Source organism: Homarus americanus, unplaced genomic scaffold (genome assembly GCF_018991925.1).
Source record: "Homarus americanus isolate GMGI-L3 unplaced genomic scaffold, GMGI_Hamer_2.0 scaffold32929, whole genome shotgun sequence".
Taxonomy (NCBI): Eukaryota; Metazoa; Arthropoda; class Malacostraca; order Decapoda; family Nephropidae; genus Homarus; species Homarus americanus.
In genome coordinates this window covers 15,158,552-15,175,914 of record NW_024737097.1, presented here as the reverse complement: position 1 = coordinate 15,175,914, position 17,363 = coordinate 15,158,552, and the positions used below count along the sequence as shown (strand labels likewise).

Genomic DNA, 17,363 nt, shown 5'->3' with positions numbered 1-17,363 from the left:
TCCCGTCCGCCATTTTGTGAACTCGAACAAAGAGTTTCAGGTTTTTGTGCCTTATGAAAACTGCTTCTAGGACTGACGGATCCACTTTTGAGTTTGAGCCTTAGTGTTATTACTCAATCTGCCATACTGGGGAATTATATCAAAACATGAAACGAATTTATTGTAATGTTAATCAATAAAGTATTTCAGAGCCTGCGCGACCGTCGCTAGGTGCAGATGGGGGCCTCTGTCTCCCCGGCCACAACCTTCATCTTCTAAAAACAAACATTCAATATTTTTCCAGTACTTTACAGACATTTATATCGCTGGCAATAAATACAAACACTTTTAAGAAATTGTTTTTAATTGTAAATATATTTTCAGTAATATAAATGGAAGAGTAAAATGGTGAGTGTTAGTGCGTTGTGGTGATGGTGACGTCTGAGGCGGAGTGTTGGAACGCGTGGTGGTGAGGCGAACAATACGTAGCGCCGGTGTGTCCTGTCTCTTGCTTCACCAGTGCTCCCGCTCATGACTGCCGCCCTGCCCTAGAAATGTGTTCTCGGTGTTTCTGAGTGAGTGCTTTAGTGTGTGATAACAAGAAAACATGACTAAAGAGATGAACAAAGACGCCGAAGCGTATGACAGGGAATATGATGGGTTTCTCAAGCAGCTTGAAGAGTTTCATCAACAGAGAGGGTAAGTGTGCCGCTGTGTGTGTCCCCCGAGTGGTCTTACTCATGATGTATAGTGTTATATATGTGTGGTGTGAGGTACTAAGGTTGTGTATGTCCCCGACAGGACGGCCTTCAAGCGCCTGCCTCGCATCAACGGGAAGGGAGTGGACCTCTACCTGCTGTATGTGGTGGTGACGGCGCGCGGCGGCTGGCAGAAGGTCGGTGTCTCGGCCACCACTCGTATTTTCCCGCCACGGGTGCGAGGCGGCCAGTGGCACTCTGGCACCTCACGCACGCCAAGCACACACACCTCTCCCGCGCTCTCACACACCCCTCATTCACCTACCCCACACGCCCACACCCCACACTAACCCATGGTCCTGAAACAAACTCCTCCCTCCACCTCCTCCTCCTTCCCCAGAGTGGCGGCTGTGTGGCGGCTCCATCACTCCCTCCGCCACAACATAAACATTATGCTGTCCTACACAACGTATTACCTCATTAAATCCTCAACATCTGACTTCTAAGACCTTAACAACACAAAAAGATGAACCACCCCATAACACCACCACCCCATAACACCACCTCATAACACCACCTCATACTTGGGGTGTGATGGCCTGCAGGTCTCCCTCAGCCTTTAACACACACCCTACACCAAGGACTGTCACCCAACACCACCTACACCAGCATGTTCCTTCACTTTAGTATCTATCCTTTGTTTTAGCTCTGGCCAACCTATGACATCAGCCATTTTAAGTTTTTCCATTATCCTCCATTCTGTTCACAGCTTGACAACTCCTTTATAGTTATTTAGTGATTAACCTCATGAGAAATAAAACTAAATTTTACATGAATCTTAAGGGGAAATATATTTTTATTTAGTGTTCAGTCATTGGTAATTGTTAAGGCACACTGTAACACTTAACCTCCATAAAGCAGTGATTTTATTTACCAACACAAGCACTATTTTGGTATAAGTTTGTCTGGTGATGTAGCTCGCTGGTGTGTGTAGATTTTCTGAATAATAAGATATAATTCACATCATAAATAGCACAGATATATTGGATTGGCAATACTGACCACTGGGAGATAATATGGATGTACTGTAGGAAAATATTGGGAATAATTATGGATTTGTTAGTTAGATTTCTTTGTGGTTTTCACTTAGAATATTCGTTTTAAGTTAAAGAGGTACTGGGTGGGAGGACAGGAACAAAAGTGACAGTGTATGGGAACAGCGTTGGTCGTGATATGTGTAACTTCATCACTGTACTGTGTCGTGTATAGCATTGAGTTTGTGAATTTTAAATACTCGAGTGTGACATTGCCCGTTGTGTCTTCCTGTTAAAATTACACAGCTCCGGTATAACTCTGCATGCAATATTTGCCATTCCCCAAGTTGAATTTAAAAGCGTTGTTACCCCGAAGGATTGCATTCAACTCCTCCATGAAAATTCTAGAAAAAAACGTTAATATTCAGTTTACAGTATTTCAGGAGATTGAAACCAAAGTTCAGAATACAGTACAAAATTTAAGCTGTGAGTGAGGTTTTTTAGTAAACACATGAAAGCTATTGTATTTTTATTTTGTATATTACTGTACAAATACAAGGCTGCATATACCATACTGTACTGACAGAATATAGCTCACTATTTAAAGTACTGTTTCATGAAGTAGCTAATATGCCTCGGTAAACCATAATACCATTCCCTTTCTTTGTGTGTGGCTGCCAGTGTTGCCAGCTAATGGGATGACACAAAACCTGGAATAATTATAGCTTATCCTGAACTTCTCCTTAATGAGTTAGGAACAAAACACACACCATATAAGTTCCTTGAATTTTAGTTATTTTAAACTGTTTTTGCTGTTGCCACTAAATTAACAGGTTTCTGGGTTATTCTATAGACAGTTAGTGTATTATAGTACTGTAGTGATTTTGATATTGAAACAGTTTATTGAGCCAGAAAAATACTGATACAGAGTGGACAATAACAACAACATTGACATGGCTGAGCTCTATTAGTGGCACCTGATAAATACTGAACATTTATCTCAAGGAAGTATTATGTAACATTTAGTATCATCTGGATTATTACACAAAAGTGGCATAATAAGTTACTAAACCTGTGATTCACTAGACCTAGCCTGACAACTGCACTGAAACTGTTATCATATAACAACTCATACTTATGTAACAGTTTTAAGAGGAATACTTACTCGGTATCTGAAACTGTGTGTGTGTGTTTGTGTACAGTACATTGAGCCTCAAATACACTGCACCCAAGTCTTGTTTTGAAATAGCAGCTGTCACTTGCTACCTGTAAAATAAAGGCATACAGTCATTTGATTTATTTGAATTTACTTTCTGGTTCTGGGATGGTCGGTGCTGTTGTTTTTATTATTGTTTAATTTTTTAATACATTAACTTGAGTGTGTGATCCTTACCAGACATTAACTTGAGTGTGTGATCCTTACCAGACATTAACTTGAGTGTGTGATCCTTACCAGACATTAACTTGAGTGTGTGATCCTTACCAGACATTAACTTGAGTGTGTGATCCTTACCAGACATTAACTTGAGTGTGTGATCCTATCCAGACCTCAAAACATGAAAGCCCTTGATGTCACTTGTTACTTGAAACTGTTTGGACATTTTTAAGCTGCATTCCCAGAAAGTTACCCTGTGATGTCCTAATGTTTATACGTGAATCATAGTGAATCATATATATAGAGTGTGTTGTTGTTTAGGACCTGATATAGTCCCATGTGATTATCGAGAGATTTAGTTTTGTTTATTTTCTGTGTTCCAGTTCTTTGCCTCAGACTTTAGGTATACGACTCTGAATCTGGTGTTGTTCTTGATGTTCAGTTGTGGTTTTACGTATTGGTCAAGAGTCACATGTTAAATTGTTTGTTTTTCATACAGACCTCGTTATAAATCCAGGTAGCTAACCCGCTTTATACATTCCTACTTTTAATTGTGAAGGTTAAAGTGTATTTCTGCCATATTTTTGTCAAGAGTGTTTGAATGTGTGAATCACTGGACTGTATAGAATCACAGATGATATTGGGAACAGCAGTAGGTATAATCATAAATATATTAAAGATTTATTTTCTCATCGTACTGTATTGTGACTTTCCTGATTGTGTCTGAGATTGTTTTGTTTCCTTGGATTGTGCTGAATAGTGAAGTGAGGGACATGGTTAATTGTGAATTCTTAAATAGTTGAGTGGATGTAATGTATTGTTTATAAAGTACAGTACATGACAGAGTGGTTGTTTGCCAGATAATTGGAGAAAAGCAGAGAGAGTAAATGTCTGAAAAAAAAAAGGAGGGACATTTTTATTAATTTATTTGGTAAGGTGTGGGAAGGGTGAGGGTGTTGGGATGTTCGGAGGGTGAGGGTGTTGTGAGGGTGATTTAACTTCAGTGTGGAGTAGGCTGCTGGGTTTGCTCTGTCAGTGCTGAAGGTGTGAATCCTTCCTAAGGTGGGTTCTTATGCTTGTTCCTTGAAATTGTTAGGAAGTTTTAGATGTTCTGTGATCTTGTTTAATGTGAGTTAGGTGTGTGTTTAGCAGAGGAGAGAGAGGTGGTGTTTATATGAAGATAGGTTATTCTGTCAATGTACTTTTGGAAATACCTGTCATGAACTCACCTGACTGATCATACACCATTCCTCCTACACTGTTGGCTGTCACGTTATATTAGCATCATCCCTGAGAGAAATATACACGCATATTCATCTCCAGATAGTATTTAGCACCTGATATGATAAGTGTAGGTGGAAGAGTCCCCTCCCCCGGCCCCCCTCTCCTGTCATAGGTGTTGGCTACCCGTACTCAGTGTCAGTGAGTCAGAGTGATCCCCAGTAGCTACCCTTAGTGCCATTATCCATTATTTGTACTGAACCTCTAGCAGGGATAACAGAAGCCTCCATAAAGGTGGTGGTTTATCTTAAGCTGTACCAAAACAAAGCATGAACAATACACAGAACGTTTGCTATCCTTGTTTGAATTGCCTTACTGTTTACCATTGTTTGTGTTTATGCCCACACTGTCTAGGTACGGTACAGTACGTTGTATACCTGTATGGTCTGTATATGCTGTATACCTGTAATTGTTTATATAGGCTATGTATGTGCTCAGTTGTACACAGTATACCTATTTTGTTTATACAGTACAATATGGTACATGTTGAACTGCATACCTGTGTGGTCTGTATACATGCTGAACTGTATACCTGCATTGTTTATATACATGCTAAACTGTATACCTGCATTGTTTATATACATGCTAAACTGTATACCTGCATTGTTTATATACATGCTAAACTGTATACCTGCATTGTTTATATACATGCTAAACTGTATACCTGCATTGTTTATATACATGCTAAACTGTATACCTGCATTGTTTATATACATGCTAAACTGTATACCTGCATTGTTTGTATACATGCTAAACTGTATACCTGCATTGTTTATATACATGCTAAACTGTATACCTGCATTGTTTATATACATGCTAAACTGTATACCTGCATTGTTTATATACATGCTAAACTGTATACCTGCATTGTTTATATACATGCTAAACTGTATACCTGCATTGTTTATATACATGCTAAACTGTATACCTGCATTGTTTATATACATGCTAAACTGTATACCTGCATTGTTTATATACATGCTAAACTGTATACCTGCATTGTTTATATACATGCTAAACTGTATACCTGCATTGTTTATATACATGCTAAACTGTATACCTGCATTGTTTATATACATGCTGAACTGTATGCCTGCATTGCCTATATGCATGCATAACTGTATACCTGCATAATTTTCACCCACACGGTGAACTAATAATAAACTTGTTACGGAATAAGAACAGCATCTGGGTATAGTGTTGTATCATCTGGGAGGCGAGCAAGGAGATAAGATTATAACTCAGCTGAAGTAAGTATTGGTTCGTCAACAGTTGTATGATGTCGTATCACTCCCAGTTTAGTTTTAATAATAAAAAAAACTCCTTGGTACTACTGTATCTTCCCCTGAAAATAAACGTCGTGTTGATAGGTGCACTGCAGTACTGTACGCTGAAGCCCCCGGTCATATTTGATCATCTTCTATTGAGCGATAAACAGTGACACAACTTTCATTATATCCGATATATTTCATGAACTAGTATTTGTGCGGTACACATATTGTAATCTTATATGCACCTCTTAACACTCTTGTAATGTTTTCTTTTAATAATTCACAAAATACTGTATTATATTAAAAAAATACAGTACAATGTTGTCAGAAGAAATGCGTTGTCTGCTTAGGGTAATATTCCGGTATTAAAATTAACCTTACAGTTTTCGCTCTGTGTGTGTGTGTGTGTGTGTGTGTGTGTGTGTGTGTGTGTGTGTGTGTGTGTGTGTGTGTGTGTGTGTGTGTGTGTGTGTGTGTGTGTGTGTGTGTGTGTGTGTGTGTGTGTGTGTGTGTGTGTGTGTGTGTGTGGTCATAATAATAATAATAATAATAATTAACGGTTTATTGAAAGAGCTTGGCAGCCAGAAGGCTGAAAATATACAGTTACATATTTGGGGAATGGGTTACGAATTACAAATAATATACAAGTGACATAAGTGACACAAATAAGACATATAGTAACTTAGATGGGGATCAGCTCAAAATACAGTTCATTTCAACATAGTGACAGTGTAGGGAGCAGTGTTTACAGTACAATGTTGTCAGAAGAAATGCGTTGTCTGCTTAGGGTAATATTCCGGTAGTAAAAATTAACCTTACAGTTTCTGCTTGTGTGTGTGTGTGTGTGTGTGTGTGTGTGAGATAATTAACGGTTTATTGAAAGATCTTGGCAGCCAGAAGGCTGAAAATATACAGTTACATATTTGGGGAATGGGTTACGAATTACAAATAATATACAAGTGACATAAGTGACACAAATAAGACATATAGTAACTTAGATGGGGATCAGCTCAAAATACAGTTCATTTCAACACAGTGACAGTGTAGGGAGCAGTGTTTACAGTACAATGTTGTCAGAAGAAATCGTTGTCTGCTTAGGGTAATATTCGTAGTAAAATTAACCTTACAGTTTCGCTCTGTGTGTGTGTGTGTGTGTGTGTGTGTGTGTGTGTGTGTGTGTGTGTGTGTGAGATAATTAACGGTTTATTGAAAGAGCTTGGCAGCCAGAAGGCTGAAAATATACAGTTACATATTTGGGGAATGGGTTACGAATTACAAATAATATACAAGTGATATAAGTGACACAAATAAGACATATAGTAACTTAGATGGGGATCAGCTCAAACTACAGTTCATTTCAACATAGTGACAGTGTAGGGAGCAGTGTTTACTGGGAGTGAATACACTGATTTATTACATGTTATTGATAATTTTTACTGTGTGTGTGTGTGTGTGTGACTAAATCATCTTATCTTGAACTCACTTTTCTGATGAAACTTAATTATTTGTTATTATTGATCATTATTAACATTTCTTCATTCTTTATTTCTGTCAGTCATATTCCATTAGCTACTTTGTACTGTAGTATATAACCAGGTACAGTACAGTATATACTCTGTGTTAAATATCTTATTTCTGTCTTTTAAGTTATTCCTTTATATACTTTCAGTTCATATTCTTAACAGTTCAGATACAATTTTTATTCACCTATTTCCTCTTATAAATTTCATAACTATTGCTATGAAAATATTCTCTTGGGTCTTGCATGTTTATGATGATGTGTTACGGCAGATGTTTGTATGTAAATTTAGGGAGATCAGGTAAAGTGAACTGTTATTAGTTACAGGTTTTACGTGCTGACCAATGGTGTGTGTGCAGTACATCATTTGGGGGTTGTGTTGAGTCATTCTATTAGATGATATTCTTTCAAGACTGGTAGGGGTGATGCATAGGCTCACCTGTAGATTAAGTTTCCCCAACTTATTTTACTGAAGATTAGATCCCAAGGTTATTTTGCTTGGAGATTAGACACCTTTGCTTATTTCATCAGATTAGACTCGGCTTATTTTTCACCTGCAGATGAACTACCCTAATGCTAGCTGGGATTAAGTCAAGTTTTGTAATTGTTAAGGATAAGCTGATTAATATTCAAGTGGTGAAATAAGCTGGGGTGTTCCAATTTTTTTAAATAATCTGTAGTGTTCTTATCTTTATGTAAAATAAGCTTGGGTGTATAATCTTCAGATGAAATAAGCTGGGATGTCTTAATCTTCAGGTGAAATAAGCTGGGGTGTCTAATCTGCAGGTGGACCCGAAAAAGCTTTCAAAGTTCCAAGACTGAGTAACTAAGCACTGAAAAATAACATTAGTTGTGTGAAAAACAAAACCTGGCAACCTGACAGGTGTGGTTACCAGCAGTACTATAAATAGATTCCCTTCAGTACAGGTGTGTTGTTAGGTAATTGTCTCAACATTCTAAAGTAATGAAACCCCATTACCTTGCATAGAGCTACAGCCAATGCTTAATTTTTAGAGGACATTTGTGGAAGCACCAAATTCTACTTTTTTTTATTTATACAGTTTGCAGTATAAGACAGTACAGTACATTACATGTATTTACCTGGGAAGATTTACCCCAATAACCCCCCTTAGCCGTGTAAGTTCTGTCACTCCATACCAAGTTTGATCTTTGCCTTGGTATTTTACACTCAATGAAGCCTCAACTGGTCATAGTTCAGATCAAATGACACCAACTACTATAACGTCTTTGGTGGGGATGAGTTTGAGCCGTCAATGACTTCTCCACAGTGACTATAAAATGGAAAGTGTCGTGTTGGGAAATTGAGAACAGCCTTCCTACCCATTAAGTGTGACTTTGTACTGTAATTACAGACTTTCCAACATGTACAGCCACTACAGTACAGTGAATGCAGTAGGGTACATTAGTTTAGTTATTAAAGAACATTCATTCATGGTGGAATTGTATACTGTATCTGGGAAGAACAAAAACAGCTGTAAGGGTAACTCAACACAGTCCTTGCCTTTTGCTGTAAGAGTATTTTATGATTTATTTATCTTAAGAGTTTTCAGGTATTTGTAGAAACTGTTTTGAGTTAATATGGTGATGGTGTTGGGCTGAGAGACTGTACCCAGGCCGAAGAACAGACAGTACAGTGGTTCTTGGGGTAAACAGGTCAGGTTAGGTCAGGCCGAGTTAGGGTGGGTTAGGTCGAATTTGGTTGAGTTAATGTGTGTTAGGTTGGGTTCGGTTAGGGTGAGAATGTCAAATTAGGTCGGGTTAGGTTGGTTTAAGTTAGGATGTGTCAGGTAAGTTTAGGTTAGGTCAGGTCTAATTGGGTTGTTTTAAGTTAGGATGGGTCCGGTAGAGTTAGGTCAGGTCAGGTCGAGTTAGTTAGGGTTAAGTTAGGATGTGTTGGGTAAAGATAGGTTTGGTTAGGTTAGGAGAAGCTGCAGATATCAGTCTAGCTATGCCTAATGGTTTGGTATTGTCAACACTGCAGGGAAGTGTGTAGCAGGCGTGCTAGTTACAGACTTGAAGTATTACGAGAGTTATGAGGACCGAGGAGGGTAAGGAATGCTGATGGTCGAAGCGTGTTTTGTGTATATACCATGTCTGTAGTGGAAATAACCGAAAAGCTGAATGGAGAAGAATACATTGAAGATAGTTTGAGCGCGTGACTGTACAAGTGGTGTGGAAATTAAGATTGTGTGGCTGAGGTATGACTGAGAAAGAAATAGCCTGGTTCATAGCTACACTGGGGGTAATTTGTATCTGATGCTGTGGAGTTATTAGAGGCTTGGTGGTGTTAATGTGAGAGAGCTCGACCAAGTATACTACAGGCACAGTTAAAATTTCCTGGACACTTGGCAGTACAGTGTGTGGTATAGTGTAAGTTTACTTGAGGATCATTAGGTGGGGTGGGGTTAGGGGGCTGGGATTAATTATGTACAGTATTCTCTCAGATTTTTTGTTGTATTAATTCTCTGAATCCTGAAAGGTTAAATAATTGTCCTCAAGGGGTTAAATCATCGTCGTCAAAGGGTTGAGGAGTTTTCACCTTCATTTTGTGGTTCCGACATAATCTGGGAGGATGCCAGATATTGCCACGTGTCCAGGGAATTTTGCCCGAAGCTGTACGTATATTAGGCCTGTAGCAGAATTAACGTGGTGCTGTAAAATGTGTGAATAAAATACGTTCTAATTTTGTTATTATTATTTGTAATTTGGGATTTTGAAAAACTGGACCTTAACAAATTGAGGGACTTGTCTGTGTTTTGTGTGTATGTACTGTGTATAATGAGTGTATAGAGGAAGGTGAAAGGGCACCAGTCTTTGTCTTCACAGTAGGTAGCTCACACCTCACCCCTGGTATGTATGACTTAGGTTTAATGTGTCATCTTATATAGTTCAGATTCTTCCTTACTGTCACTTGTGCTTACAACTGTTTTAATTATATTCTGAACATTTTGCTCTAGTTATGAGTTTGGTTAGTTAGCCCCGAGTGTTTGTAGGAAATTTTGTTTATTTGTTTACTGTGCTAAAGCCATTTTAAGGTGTTTATTATGCTCAACCCCTTTACTATGGGAACGCCTCTATTAAGGTTTTATTTGTCTCGTGCTACATTATTTTATTCGGCTCAGAAGGGACCCCGTACACAAGGGGTTAAGTAGCCAGTTTGAGTGATGCCTTAACTCAATTGTGTTTATCTCTTGTCCAAGGCTGCAGGTGGATGTATTGTGTGTGATTTGAATTGGGAACTTGAAGAAAATTTTACTGAGAATGTCAGGTGGAGGCACAATGGGTAACCTACTTTATGATAAGTTACTTTAAGTCCTCGTTAGGGGAATCGGTCGTTGGTTCATTTTAGATTTGATTGTTTAATGAGAGGCGTTGAGGTTTTTCATACTGTTTAACAGTTTAGTCTGAGCCACACCTTGACCTTACCATCTTCATTAAACTACACTGTGGACTGACCCCAATGTGTGTTGTTCCATGTAACATACTGGGGGATGGTGGGGGAAAATTAAAAAGGTTTGTCCTGTCTCTTGGTTAATCTTAATTGATTCATGAGACCGTACTGGTATGTTATTTGCTTGTTCGTTGGGTGTAGCATATGCAGCGTCAAGTAGTTGTGTCGCTGCCCTTTAACTCACAGGCTGGTCCTCCCTCCGTATACAGTATAATGATGACTGGGAGTTGTCGGCTGACTTTGATGAGGGTCGATGATGATCTGAGAGTGGAAGCTGTTGAGGCACATTATTACCTAACTGTAGTGCCATTGTTTGTTGATTTACTGGCTGCCCTGTGAGAGCCAAGGCAAATGTTGATGGGATTTTCAAAATTTATATTAAATTGATTGAACTAAATTGTGTTTGAGACTGTGGGTAGGTAATGGGTGTTTTGATGTGGAATTTTCAGACACTTAAGGTTTATCTGGTGTTGTGTTAGTAAGATACAAGTGTGTGTTGGGCAGCCAGGCAACTTGAGGAGGTTTTAATGTTGACTTATCCTTGAGAGTTTATTGACCACTGAAGATATCCTTCTAAAGAAACCTCTGTGGTGTCTAGGAGTACGGTACAGTTTACTGATCTCTAGAACCACCTTTGAGATTCCTGGGTTCTGTAAGTAAATTTTGTACTAGGTGACTACAGTACAATGATGGCTACTCTCCTCCATTCTCAGTCTCTCACATTTAGCAGATGTCTGGAATCTTCACAGTGTGTGTTTTGTGACAGTTGTATATATTTTTTGCCCATCGCTGTTGTTGGTCGAGTAAGTTTTATGTCCTAGAACCAGATTTCTACCTGTGTGTTTGTGTTGCTAAGTTGGGGACAGCTACTGGATTATGGTACTGTACTATACTGTTTTATAACCACACATCAGGGCACAGCCACTGTACAGTCAGCAATGCTTAGGGTAGAATATTCAAGTTTCTAATTTAAGTTACTGATAAAAGAAAAATCGTCACCCTCATATTGGCTTCATAAAGGAGACACATAGTACATACTGTATGTTGGTGCTGCCCAGGAGAGGTGAGTGTGACTGTGTGATCTGATGCACTCATGTTCAACATCAGCTGAGTTCCCAGATGGTGTCCTGAGGACCACCACTTCTGATCCCATCACACAGCTGCACACACTGTCTGCTCTGGCATTATGAACAGTTAAATGTTTCTTGTGATTTAGGGCACTTACTTTACAAATGACATTTACTGCTGCCATGCAACCCCAGGTGTTAGTTTTATACTGTATGTTTGTATTGTGTTGCAAGAACATTTAATTAGCTTAACAACCTAATTGTCAATTAGTGAGTGAGTTGATAAACAAGACTAACAGTCCCAACTGTGTGGTCGTTTGCTGTACTTTCCTAGTGTGTTGATCATCTTGTATAAAACAAAGAGAATGTTTTATATCCCAGGGAGGGAGTTGCCCTACATGTGGGAAGTTGACACAGTGTATCCAGTCTTGGGAATTGTCACATCCACTTGTAATTTGGCCTTTATAGATTTTGTGTGTGCTACTCTGTTTTGGGGGATATGTCTGCCAGCTGTTCATCAGGAAGAATTAGGTTTATGCTGTAAGGGCTAATCCTATTTCCCTTTAACCTAATGTACCAGTACCTTACTCCCGTGTGCAGCGGTGGGCCTCCAGGGGTCAGTACACCAGTTTATTTTCATCACATTCAGCTTTGTCCAAATCTTATTCCACTGTGTGTCTGACTGAGGGACAATGAGAGGGGATGAAATCTTGTGTCCTCAGTACAGTACTCGTATTCCCTTGTGTCTGGGCTCCCCTCTGTCCTGAATATAATTGTCTGAAGTTAACCGAACAAAAATGTTAAAAGTGGCGTCCCCATAGTGATAGGGTTAAGTGACAGGCATGGGTCATTGTGGGACCCTATCATGGTTTGAATCGCCTGTGAAGTAGAGTTGTTTGTGCACCAACGCTCCGTTTTATTGGTCTGGGTTTGACCCCAGGGTACCCCGAGAGCTGCCTATGATAACCCCAGTCAAAACGAAGTAAATAATGCCAAACCCCATAGGTCCTTGCTTCTGACTCTTATAAGGACATAGGGATCCACCATGACAGTTTATAGTTCAGCTTAATAAGAAAAAATCAGTGTTAATCAGATTGAAGCATGGAGCCAGCTGGGCCTCTATACCTAATATCACGGCTAGTTGGGATCCCTTCATGGCATGACTAAAGCTGATGAGTATTGGCTTAACTGTTCTGTTGCTGGTCTTGAGAACTGTGTGATCAAAGGGGCATTGTGACATCTCTTCCTTCCTGCTTGTTGTATTGGCACTTGTAGCACTGGAACCTCCTGTCACCTGTGGCCACCTGAGATACATTGTTTGAATGAGGAATCAGTCTCTTAAGGGAGGAATTAAGCCTGTAATACCAGAGCCTGTATAATGGATCTCTGGCTCCCTCCCTCCCTCATGTGTGCTGCTGAGGTGAACTGGAACCAAGGGGTCACCCGGTCAACCCACAGAATGACCAGACTGACACCTTATAGCCAAGTGTTGAGGAGACCACAGGTGAGTGAAGTGGTGTTGAAGATTCCCGGCTTTAAGTGTCAATTACTGACCTTCATTTGCCAAACTTTTTATTCGTAGGTTTGGTTACTGTGGTGAATAGACATTTGGACCGTGGTTAGGTCAGTTTTGTTGAAATACTTCCTCTCAGCCTCGGTTCTCGACGCACACTTGCCTGGTTATGCTGTACAGGTACTCGTGTTGCTCAGTCCAGGTGAGGCCCTGCAGCTGTAAACCAGAATTTCAGGGTCATCTATATTCAGGGGTTTTATTTTTTGTTGAACTATAAAATTAATCTTGTATTTTAGTTTTGTTGTTGTTTCTTGTACAGTATCAGTGACGGATGCAAGACTTCTTTAGTTCATTTAAACGTCATGTTCTGGATTTATTATTATTTTTTTCATGACATTGGTATACAGTAAAACCTCCATTTAATGGATGCCAATCTGATGGGTATAGTCCAGTATTTGGAGGTTTCTTATACAGTATACTGTAATGGATTACACTCACCTATACGTAGGGATCTCACTGAAAACTTTGTTGTAACGAGTCTTGTGGTGTGAGTTGTGTTTCCATAGACATTAGGTTGTATGTGTATGTTGCCTTGATATAGTGTATACAGTATTTAGAGCACTTATGACTGCATGTCTGTGTATTTAAAAGGCAATACAATTTCATTTTTAGGGTTGTATTTTGAGTGTCTGAACAGTACAGTGCCAGTACATCTCTACAAAGTTAACAAATGAAAGCCAGATTGAACTTTGCCATGACCAGGTTTATGTCAGGATGAGCTTTAAGGTGTGTACACTAAATACTGTTTTCGTTAATTCAGTTTTATTTGTACAGTAATGCGTGTGAGAATGACATCAGAAATTCAGGTTACGGGTGATGGTCACTTGAATTATTTGAATATTGCTGTAATACTGTATCTTGAGTTCCTGAAATACCAATACAGCACAGTAGGGTAGTTAAAAGAAGCAGGATCATTAACACTTCATGCACAGCGATGATCATACAATAATTACTGCAATATAGTGTCATATGCACCTGTGGTAATATTGAAAGTCAGTATATCGGAGTTAATTCACCCGTTGAGTGTCATAATATCATAATCTGAAGTAATGTTGAAAATTATTATACAAGTTTAATTTGGAGCTTTGTGTTAGAGGCTTGCAGTATTACATCGAAGAGCCAATGAGTTTCTGAAATGAGTGCTGAGAATTGAGCTGAGGGGCGGGAGATGGTGGTACAGTATTGTGTGTGATGTTTGTAAGGAAAGTGTTGACAAGGGCTAAAAAATGAACAATCTTGGGATCACCGGAAGAATAGCCACCCCTATTTATTTCAGCTGATGATTGATTTAACACCCTAATGCTACCTGGGGCAGTTAGGTTTAAGTTAGGATGATTAAGTTAAGTTAAAGTTTGAATGGTTGGTTAATGTTAAAATGTAGTAAGCTGGAGGGGGTGGCTAATCTTCAAGTGACCATAAAACTGTAGCTAATGGTAACGTGAATGTGATTGCTGTACAGTTGAGGTTAGACCAGTTAGTGATGCTTTGTTAGATAATACAGTACAGGTGATTATCAGTGGTGAGTTCTGGATAAGATAGGTACCAGTATGGCTCGGTCTTTACCCAGTAAGATTATCTTATCTTCTACTGTACTATACGAGCTTTTGCAATGTGTACTGGCCACTTGTAATCAGATCCTGTGATTGTGAAATTTTTTTCTGGTGTTTCTCCTTTGTTCCCCCCACCCCCATTGATCTTGTAAGGTGAAACACGTCTCCCATGACAAGAGATGTTAAAAGATGCGCTCACTCCTCTGTCGTTCGTGTCCTCAGCTCATCTCTGGGTAAAAATTGTTCTGGCACATTTCGTATATATTTTTTTTTCCAACTATTTTGGGTCACATGAAGATTAGCTCCCTGGGTTATTTCACCTGTTGATTAAACATCCTAATGCTATATGTACGGTACAGAATGACAAAAAGTTTCTGCCAGGATGGGTCCGATGACTTCTGAAATGCTACATGCAACTCGTGATGTCCCGGGAGGGTTGGTATGCCTGGCTCTGTGGCAGACGGGTCCTACTGCATTTGGTAACCGAACATCATATTAATTACGTCGAAATGAATACACATTTTATTACTATGTTAAACTATATCCCAAAGTAAATGCATTTCTCAAATATCTATTGTCTGTGGTCTCATAATGTTTCATACAGTGTGGACAAATACTTTTTTGATATATGCACCGTATCTGGGACGGTTAGGTTAGTGTGGGGTTACTGACTGGTAGGTTAGTGTTAGTGGTGGTACTGATGGTGGTAGTACTGATGGTGGTAGTAGTGGTAGCTGTACTTTATTCTGGTCAGGGTAGTGTGTGTGGGTCATAGTAAGAGCTGTAGCTAATACTGTATTTTGGTCAGTAGTGTTGGGAATGTGTGTAAGGAATATGTATACAGTACAGTACAGTACAATAGTTTGATATGACTGAAAAAAAAACTCATTGTTCATTTCTTGCGATAAAATAATCCAGACACTAGGAGAGATGTTGGTCTATTTTATTTATCTTATTTTCCTCCCCAAATTTTCTTGTATGTACGGTGATGCAGCTTGACCGATCGAGTGTTTATCTAATGACAACGGGTAACGGAGCAAGTTTCTGAAATGTTTGATGATGATGTCTTAACTCTTAGGATTACCTGAAGATAAACCTCCCTCTTGTATTATTTCACCTGAAGATTAACCACCCAAATGTTACCTTACCTTTGGCTACTTTACCAAACCTTAACTTACCTAACCTAACCTTTTAAGAATTTATATATCACTTACTCCCTTATCAATGAGTCTTTTGTACTTTATTTATTAGTAGTTTTCTTCATTTTTAAAACTTATGCAAATTTGTTTTCCATCTACAGTACAGTACAGGTATAAGGAATATATATTTCAACACAGTGTATTTTCTCATTAATAAGTCTGCACTGTTTTTTTTTCATCTCAAATTATAAATCAAATTTTTTTTTATTGTGTATTAATAATGTATTGTTCATCTTGCAGTATATTTCCTCATTAATAAGTCTGTATTTGTTTGTATTTCATGTCAAAACTTGTGTCTATTTCTCTTCGCGTATCTGAAGAATTTGTTTTGATCCCACGCTCCTCACCGACAGGTCAACGCTCGCTGTGAATGGGATGACATTCTCGAGGACTTTCGTCTACCAGCTGCCTGTGTCAACTCTGCCACGGCCCTCAAGCACATATACATAAGGTAGGTGTTTCCTCTCTGTGTGCTGGGTCAGGGGATGAGATAACTGCAATGCCTGATTACTCCTCAACACAACGCTTTCTTTTGCACACAAGATTTTTTTTTTTTTTTTGGAGAAGATTTTTTATTTTTTTTTGCGATTCATAGTATTTTTCCAATTTGGATTTATTTATTAATTTTTTGTAATCGAGAATTAACTTTTGATTAAGTGATTCATTGCATAGGTGATTCAACAGAAGGTATTTCTTTGGTGCATTTCATCCCCTGACACTGAGTGAGTACATTACTTTAATGGGTGAATAATGGGACTATACAGTGTGGTGAGCAGGTAAGTTGGGAGAGGAGAGGCTCGCTGGAGCTGTAAGGTTCAATGGTTCCTACGGTTGTTGTGGTGCTTGGGTGACAACTGATATTAATTTTTGGTTGGATTTTATCTACGATTTGTGCGCTTCATGTGTCACTTGTCTGTTACTGGCTTCTGGCATCAAGCATAACCACCTACTGTACTGTATAAGACTGTATCAACATTACTGAGCCGCCAACCTCAGCTGGGGGGAAGTGTGTGTTAATCTTCACCTGTTGACATATAAACATACAGACATGGGTGGTTTATTTTTATTGGTTATATTTAAGTATTTATTATTTATATTTTTGTTATTTTTTTTTGTGGGGTGGAGGGGCAATTACTTTTGGCATTTCTTGTGTGGTCTTTTGTTTCTCTGTTTGGGTGCCAAGAAGATACCATGTAAATAATAGATAAGTTGTACCGTCTGGAGAGTACACCCTCCCCACCCCAGCTTATTATACCTGGAGATTTACTGCTGTTTTAACCACTTCACTAAAGTGGATGCCAGTTTAAACTTTTTATTTTCTTCACGACAGACGGTTGTACTCGGC

At 39.0% G+C, this 17,363-nt stretch overlaps 1 protein-coding gene across 1 annotated transcript; it reads left to right on the top strand.

The window, feature by feature from the left end:
- Window positions 1–408: 408 nt before the first annotated feature.
- Window positions 409–16,491, top strand: LOC121873230 (AT-rich interactive domain-containing protein 2-like). The gene is made up of 3 exons (XM_042376607.1): window positions 409–678; window positions 781–874; window positions 16,372–16,491. The coding sequence occupies exons 1-3, from the start codon at window positions 587–589 to the stop codon at window positions 16,471–16,473; spliced, it is 288 nt and encodes a 95-aa protein (XP_042232541.1). The 5' UTR covers window positions 409–586; the 3' UTR covers window positions 16,474–16,491.
- Window positions 16,492–17,363: the final 872 nt, after the last annotated feature.

Coding starts and splice junctions, on each gene's coding strand:
- LOC121873230 (XM_042376607.1), top strand. CDS start 587: ATGACTAAAGAGATGAACAAAGACGCCGAAGCGTATGACAGGGAATAT. Junction 679..780: donor GAGTTTCATCAACAGAGAGG/GTAAGTGTGCCG, acceptor TGTCCCCGACAG/GACGGCCTTCAAGCGCCTGC. Junction 875..16,371: donor CGCGCGGCGGCTGGCAGAAG/GTCGGTGTCTCG, acceptor CCTCACCGACAG/GTCAACGCTCGCTGTGAATG.